Here is an 8734-nt window from a genome sequence, read left to right on the forward strand (position 1 = left end):
CAAAAAAACTTTCCCTGAGCCCCACATGTGGTTGGCCTCCCCAAGTACAGTGGCCTTCTAGATTTTTTATTTTTTTACTGACTATAGTATGAAATACATTTGACTTTGCAACCGAGCATACCCAAACCCAAATCCTTTGCCATATGAAGTAATAGGATGCTTATCTCCAAGGGCATTTGCTCCCTGTCCCCTAAGGAGTGTTTTGCCCCTCGTCTCTTGCACACCTTTGAATACTCCCCTTGAAGTGTTCCCATGGAGACTGGCACGTTGCCCCTGAGTTTGATGTGCATGTTTAACAGGAGGCTTGTATGCCTCAGGAGCTGTAAAAACCATTGTTCAATAAACCCAGAGCTCTTCCTCTTCTGGTCTCTCTGAGAATGGAATTGAGTCCCCGGGGTCCCTTTCTGCCTTCTTTAAAGGTGCACATTGCTCAGCAGGAGCATTTGACTGTGGGGTGGGACCCCACAGCATACATATATGTAAGCTACCAAATCATATTTTTTATCCTCACTCTATGCTACACTGATCTTTTCTATGATTTCACCTAAATTATAGAATCTCCTGGGAAAACTTTTAAATTAATAACTACTTAGAACCATGTCTTCCTTCAATACCCAGCACTTTTACTTTTATGATTATCGAATGTTGAATCTTTCTCCCTCATAACCGGTATTTTCCAGGTTACAGTATCGAGTATTTTGCTCAACATAATAGCCCTTGTACTTAGCAAACAATACGGACCTCAACACGTACTTGAACTTTGAACTATGGAAAATAGAAATCTCCCAAGGCATTTGTCACAATTTGAATTTATAACGCTACTGCTATGCCATTTGTAGAAATCATGAAGCTTTTCTCCTACAGATTAGCTCTAGGCAGCAAGGCAAGCCCTCTGTCGTCTTTGCTCCTCTTCCTGCCTCGGGCACTGCACGGGCCCTGCAAATGGAAGTCCATTCCGTTTCCCAAGAGCACACATCCAACCCTGGCATCAGCTCCTGCAAGTGTGCATCAACCATGCTGCAGCCGCCCCGCGTAGCCAAGCACTCTGACATCAAGTAGCCTCAAAGACCCAATCTTTGGATGGCTCTGTGAGAAGTCCAGTTTGCTCCAAAGTCCAGCATTTGCATTGGAAACAAATTCCTCACAGGTGTTAGGCCAGGAACTACTGTGTGGACGTACACAAAAGGAAACAGCTACTCATTTAGGTACATCGGATCTAGGCACATCTAGACACATTCTAATAATGAATTAATTAGAAATATCTCATGTAACCTCTATTCTCTTATATCATAATACTTAACACTCACATTTCATATATATATACACACACATACACTTATTTGAATGGAAAAGACATACTTTGCACTTACCTGCAATTCCCAGGACAGCTTACCTGTGGACAAAACCTGTAGAAGTAAAAGGCAACAACAGATGGTGTAATCCCAGCTAAGCTTCTTGATGCATCCTGGCACAAAAGTCACATGGACACAGGAACACAAATGGCTTTAGATTAGACTGATTAAGCCAGCTGTCATACTGCAGCAAATCCTGATGTCATAAACTCAGCCACACAGCTTGCAGACCTCTAGTATTAACATATTTATTTCATAATGACCTAATCTTGACTGCATTTCCTAATTTCTTATAAATAAATGCTTTGGCTAAAGCTGCTCACAAGTCCGGAGTCTTCTTTGCTGGGAAATAATATAAAACAATATTCTTGCATGTAATGATGAATCAAGAGAGAATTGGTTAGTTTCTGGTTGTTCTTTGAATTTTATTCTATTTTCATTCATGTACAATATATGTAAAATAGAGGTATAAATGTAAACAGGCTACCACTTACAAAAGAGCAGGCTCAGCACAACGGTTGTGAAGGAGAGCCCATCGCCAACTCAAGGAGGTCCAAGATTAGGCTTCCATCTTGAATCTAGGGTCCACCCATCTTGTCCCATGTGTACCCTCAGTGCATCCCCTTCCTTTTGTATGTACACCCCTAGCCCATCCCCCTACTATTGCATGTATGCCTATGGTACAACCCCTTCCCAGTTATGATGTAATCAGGGGGCTTGCAAGTCCCTGAAAATGTATATAAACCGTGATTGCAATTATATGCTCTTTCTGCATGGACCTGGTATCTTATCTGATCTCTTTAATTTTACCCATAACACAACCGCCCCTTGGACCCATTTGATTGTGGGGGCTGGTACCTCATAATTCATTAGAGTTCAATGATCTTATAGTTTCTTTAGCTGTGATATTAGGTTCCACTGAAGACAGCAGCAGACATATCTTCTGTTTACAAAGCTTACTCTGCCCATCTTCCCGCCCGATTAAGTGACGTCAGCCTACCAATGCTGGTCCCCTACCCAATGTTGTTTCCGGCACCAACCAGAAAGATGCGCGGACTCATCACGTCTACAAAATTTATAGCTGGTCCTAAAACATACTCTGGCACTTCCTGCGTCTTTGCTCTTCTCTCTTGCCCAGCGGTTCTCAACGTGTGGGTCGCAACCCCCCTAGGGGTCGAACGACCCTTTCACGGGGGCTGCTCAATTCTCAACAGTAGCAAATTACAGTGAAGTAACAACGGAAAAAGTGTTATGGTTGGATCCCCACAACATGAGGAATTGTGGGAAAGGGCTGAGCTGCGGCGTGAGGGAGGCGGAGAAGCTCCCTCCTTTTCAAGTTCTGCGATTGAGACAGCCACTCCCCGCAAAGCCCTCCATTTCCCCCCACCTTGTCTCGGTTTACCTCATCACCACTATCAGTCTGAACACCGAACATCATACAATTCAATTTTTATTTCTACTCTCCTCTCAACTCATCAGAGCAAACGGTAGAGATTGATACCATAAAGATGCAGAGTTGTTGTCCGGGTAGCCAGCCCTTAACACATCATCACAGGCCTGGCAGGCACAATTGTACAGTGACAATATGTAAAGAGTACAGTAAAGTCATAGAGAATAAGAGAGGTAAGAGAGAAAGTAAAATGAAGGAGTCAGACACATTTCATGGCAGCATACTCACCTCAGCCCCACTTGGTGGTCCACGTGGGGATGTGGAAGGTGGGAATGGCAGGGGAGAGAGAGATTTATTTCTAACCAAGGCTTATATATCTTTTGGGGGCGTGCAAGCCCCCAGATTACAAGTAAAGACATACGTCACAGGAAGGGCTTGTACTGTAGGTAATACAGTAATGAGAGGGGGAGATCTAAGGGTATACCTGCAATTGGAAGGGGCGGGACTGGGGGGTACAGATGTGACAAGATGGACGGATCCTAGATTCAGGATGGCAGCCTAACTTTGGATGTCACTGAGCAGGTTTGACCTGTTCTAAGCTCTCCAGGCAAACAATCACTATCCTATCAATAGGGTGTGAGCCCCACCCACAATGAACCCAACAGTAGTCTGATTGCTCTGAAGGGCTGAATGCCTCCAGGGAGAATATCTCTAAGCATGTGACTTCCCACCATGTGCTGGAAAACAGCCTCTTAGGTTTGGCATGTCTTTCGGGGAGACAAAGCTGGAGAAAAGTCTTTTTATACCCCACAAGTTGTGTGGCTGTGTTAGGCTAATCACATTGGAGTGGAAAACTGATGAGCTCCCGCACACTTGGGTGGCGAGCACCAGCCCTGGGGATGCCCGATCCACACATTAAACAGTGCGGACTAGACAAGAGAGAAGCCAAGGGCTAGTATCCTTTCCAAATTGTTCCAAGTTGGATTTTTCAGACAAAGCTTGGTGCTCAAGATTCACCTTCCTGCAGCAAATGCCTATTTAACACACTGGAATTTGGCAGTGAAAATGTGTTTCATCAACATAAATTCTGTGTTTAGTGATTCTGGAGGCAACAAATCAGAAGAAAAGGCTCACACTAAAAAATAAAAAGTATTTAATATAAAGAGTATTTACTTAGCTTTGTGGAAACAAAAACACAGGAAATGCTTTAAAAAATAAAAACAAAACGCCTGACATTTGATATGACCGAATATCTCCAGGTACAGCACTGGTTCATGAATATGTAAATTTTATTATATGCTGTCAGCATTCTCCCCAGCTTTGACATGAATAATTTGGGGCAGCCTGAGTCCTTAACAGAATCCCACAGCAAAACCTGCTCCTCCAGGGGCAAAAATAAAATCTATCCTCCAGGATTCTGACTAATTAGACCCCCACAAGGCAGCCGTCTTCCATGTAAACATGATCATATTTGAATACTGGTGCTACTCGGGTCTGTGAAGCTCTCAACATTCGACCAAATGAGGCCCGGTCTTTCCTGGAGCCCCGCTGGGAGCTAAGTGCCACCTTCCTTACTTACCTGAGCGCACCAAGAGGAGGGTTAGCAAAACTGCAGACAAAGAGCATGTGCTACCTTCCTTCCTGGAGGTTACAAGGGTTCTGGGGTAGAAGGGAAAGGATGGATTTTACACCAACCTTGCCTTCCACACTTGCTGCTGTGGGAGAACAGCTGACTGCCTCGCACACACCAGTACTGAGTGTACAAGGGGGCTTAAGGAGTTCATGAAAAAAAAAAAAAAAGAATTATCTTTTCATTCCATTTTCCCACACACGTTTCGAAACCCCTCCATCTGAGTATGACCTATCACCACACATGGAAGAGTAAATTAACAAGTCACTCTGGACTAAGCCCCTCAAAACAGAGGCAAATTTAGTAAGCCAAGGCCACCACCTGTGTTACCTGTTAGCTCCAATCCACCCAGGTTCCTCCCTGAAGAAGCCAGCGATGTCCTGATTCAAGAGCCACCACCCTCACCCCAGACAGAGCACGGAGGGAACAACTTCAGCGCCGGGTAATGAGAGTTCCAAGGGCTTCACTTGATGGCACGTGCAGACGGCAGCACTGCTAACACCTGGGGCAGGAAAGGGCCTCGGCTGGGACTGGAGCATCTCCTGGAGCATCTTTACTAATGCATCTTAATGGCAGTTGCCCAGATGTCGTTGCTGGGGAGCGGAGGAAGGACCCAGCCTTGGGGAATGGAGCTGCCTTTGGGATGATCAGATGGCACCAGGTACTGATCCCAATCATGCCTTAATAAGAACAATTGCTTATTTTAGTTGTATTGTAAGCAAGAGATGTTTAGTATCTAAATATCCTACTTCTATAGCTTAGTTTTGACTAAAGTACTAATCCACCTGATTTCTAGGAATTACGCAGAAGTATACATTTTTAAGTATACACATAAAGGGTGGAAAAACCCTGAAAAATTACCTTACTGGTAATGAAGCAGTGAATTTTCCCTAAGAAACCAACCTCATTGCCATCAAGTCGATGCTGACTCACAGCAACTCTATAGGCCTGTGAGTTTCCAAGACTGTAGCTCTTCAGTGTAGAAAGCCCCATCTCTCTCCTGAGGAGGGGTGCTGGTTTCAAACTGATGACCTTTCGGATCACAGGCCAATGTGTAACCACTACACCAGCAGGGTTCATTCATGAACATGCCTATTATGTTTTAGAAGCCCAGGCATACAAATCAGCCAGAGATGCATTTTCCCCAGAAGATGAACTTGGTATGCTAAAGAGCATCTATTCATTAGAATCATAAATCACTGGTGCTTCGGAAGAGATCTCAGTGATCATTTAGTTTTGTGATCTTCCAACCAGGCGCTGTAGAACCTTTGGGCCCAGTGTCTGATTTGGAGCAGCTAGAGCAGCGGTTCCCAACCTTCCTCATGCTGCGACCCTTTCATACAGCTCCTCATGTTGTGGTGACCCTCCCAACCATAACATTATTTTCCTTGCTACTTCATCACTGTTATGAACCGGGCAACCCTTGTGAAAGGGTAATTCGACCCCCAAAGGGGTTGCGACCCAAAGGTTGAGAACCGCTGATCTACAACAGCATGTTCTCAGTCAACAGAATTTAAACCACCAGTGAAGCCCTCTGCCTAGTGATTTCTCAAACGACCACTAAGGGTTGAAGGCCACCATTCCAACCCGCCGTCTTCATCTTGTAGGTGAGGAAACTGACATCAAACTTGGCCCAGCTCGCCAGTCACTGTGAGTTAAGATGAAACACCAGTTCCCCTCGTTCTCTACTTTCTTGGCTTTGACCTCTATGAGCTCAGAAGCCAGTATGGATTTTAATGGTTTCTATAGGCAAGAATGAGGGTGGGTTTCTTTTCCTTGGTCTGCTTAGCATCAGAGAAGGGAATGAGCAAAGGGTAGCCTATACTTTCAAAGCAGGGGTAGGGGACTCTTCTTCTGCCAAGGGCCATTCGGATATGTGTAACATTATTCACGGGCCATATTGTCCCAACATTTTAACTCAACCCCTAATGTGATGATGGGCTTTCTACTCCCATAAAGAGTTACTATCTCAGAAACTCACAGCAGAAGTTCTACCCTGTCCTCTAGGCTCGCTGCGAGTCAAAATCGACTTGATGACAGCATTTGTTTTATTTTGGTTTGGAATGTGATCGCTGGAGCTGCTTCTCTTTTGTGAGGAGTGTGTAATTAGCTGGTATTGATAACTTCTCCAGCCTTTTAGGGCCTGCGGGCTGGACGCTCCCCACACGTGCTTTATATCAACCTAACTGTTGCAGCGTAGGATTTCCTCATCTGCTCAAAGAGGGACACACCGTGCCCTGCTTACAGAGCAATTAGAACAAAAGGAGCTGTAGGTGGCTTCCTTGAACGTTGAAAACCTTACAACCCATCAAGACCCTCCTACAAAGGTATAGCAATAGACCTCTGCATCATAAGCACTTCATCAAGTGCTCCTAGCTGCCTCTGGGAAAGCCTGCCCCTTTACCTTATTTGGATGAGCGCTGGCAGGGAGTGTTCGGCTTGGAGGTAATACTGTCGGAAAGGCTGCAAGAAGTGAGCGAGGGGGAACTCGTCTGAAAAGAAAGGTTCAATACCATGTCATCAAACTTTACACCTAGACAGCGATTGACAGTATGATCGGTGAGTTTCATCTTTTTCTAAGATTTCCGTGATACAGTGAATCCTGAATGTGCCAGTTGTTGGCTACTATTCCTTAGCTCAGGAACCCTCGTGATGTAGCAGGTCAGCAGTCTGAAACCACCAGCCGATCTGAGAGACAGAGATGGCTTTCTACTCCTATCGAGTGGGAAACTCACAGGGAGAATTCTACCTGTCCTATGGGGTCGCTATCAGTTGGCATCGATGGCAGTGAGCTGAACTGTTGAGCCCTTAGCTTCAGGAGTCCTGGTGCCTGCTAACTGAAACGTTGGCATTTGGGGGTGAAAAAGATCTGGGCAGCCTGCCCCTGCAGAGATCACTATGGGCCATTCCAGTCAGTCACCTGGCTTGATGTGAGGTGAGCGAGGACGCAATGGCACCTGCCACCAGCGCCCTCACGGCTGCAGCTGCCATCGTCCCCGATGAGAAGCGCTAACCAGGGAGTTTCCTTTCTCTCACTGGGTTCGTAGGAACTTACCCTGCTCCCCAAATAACTTGGACTCAATCTCGCGCTTCTGAAGTAAGAGTTTTTCTTTTTCTTTTCGTTCTTTCTTTTCCAATTCTCTCTTCCTCTCTTCTTCTTGTTCTCCCTCCAGCATGACCTGGAGGGCTCGCTCTTCAGCTTCATACAGCTCAGAGCGCTTCTTGATGAGCTTCCGCAGTCGCTGCAGGTGGTGCTCAAAGGTCTCATCTGCAGAGGCTGGAGGGGAGACCCCTGGCAAAGAGATCCAGACACCATCAGAGATACGGCGACTTCCTATCTCCCAGGTCCTAGATACAATATGGATTTTATTAGAATGTGACTTCTACACAATCGTATGGCTCCATTTCCGTTTCCTTGAGTGTCCCATGACTGCTCCTGGCCCATTTCTCTCCGAAGCAACCACTCCTGCACGAGTTTACTTCCGTGCTGCTCTTCTAGCTGGACAGTGTGCTCGCCGAGACAGGAGTGCGCAACTCCTCCCTGCTCACGGATGAGCAATTTCCCTCTGTACCTGAACTTCCAAGAGAACAGACTTGGAGCGGTGAAAAAAGGATACACTTACCCAACTGCTCTGACCTCTCAGTCCACTACTGACAACAGGTGACCAACCGTCTCCATTTGCCTTGTGTTAGCACTGAATAGGTCACATCTCCCAACACCAAGAAAACCAGGGTGGTTGGCCACCCTAGTTAGCTGGGTTTGCTGGCTAACAGTTAGCTGGGTTTGCTGGCTTAAGATTTAGGAAGTAACAATTGGGGCCATTTGATCATGAAATGACTTATTAGGTAAAATTTAAAAAAGGTTGCGTTCACATTTTAATAAAAAATGTCAGCATTCAGAGAAACATACCTAAGTACTTGTGGGTAGGGAAGTGATGTGTCTGATATTAGTTTTAAATTAGTTGCATAGGGGGGAGGAAATATTAGGAAGTCTTTGAAAATTGTCTAATACAGATGATAATGTTAAATTTTACATGTTCTATTTTTGTGCATGTGTGAAATTTTTCATGCGTGAAAAAAACAACGTTCAAAGAATCCTTGAGTGGACTGCAGGTCTGCATGCACTGTTGTAATGACCCTGCAAATTAAGCCAATGAAGCTGCTAGGGGCTTTAATAGAAGATTTTAAAGGACAAGGTATCACACAAGCATTTTAACAATACCAGATAAACAGAAGAAAAAGTCCTAACTCTGGGACTACAGCATCACCTCCCTGTTTCTTTTTTTCTAATCATTTTATTAGTTAATCATATAACTCTTAGCACAATCCATACATCCATCGTGTCAAGCACATTTGTACATT

The 8734-nt window shown here is 45.1% G+C and overlaps 1 protein-coding gene across 1 annotated transcript in view; it reads right to left on the bottom strand.

The window, feature by feature from the left end:
• The window catches only part of PDCD7 (programmed cell death 7), a 21446-nt gene that overhangs the window by 7008 nt on the left and 5704 nt on the right, over positions 1–8734 (bottom strand). Inside the window, exons 4-6 of the mRNA XM_045285650.1 lie at positions 7428–7664; positions 6777–6864; positions 1371–1406 (exon numbers count right to left, since the gene is read on the bottom strand). Coding sequence (XP_045141585.1) covers positions 1371–1406; positions 6777–6864; positions 7428–7664 — 361 coding nt within the window. The remainder of the gene's footprint in view (positions 1–1370; positions 1407–6776; positions 6865–7427; positions 7665–8734) is intronic.

The sequence above is a fragment of the Echinops telfairi genome, unplaced genomic scaffold, assembly GCF_000313985.2.
Source record: "Echinops telfairi isolate 266 unplaced genomic scaffold, ASM31398v2 ScPeMD7_7475;HRSCAF=8513, whole genome shotgun sequence".
Lineage (NCBI taxonomy): Eukaryota > Metazoa > Chordata > Mammalia > Afrosoricida > Tenrecidae > Echinops > Echinops telfairi.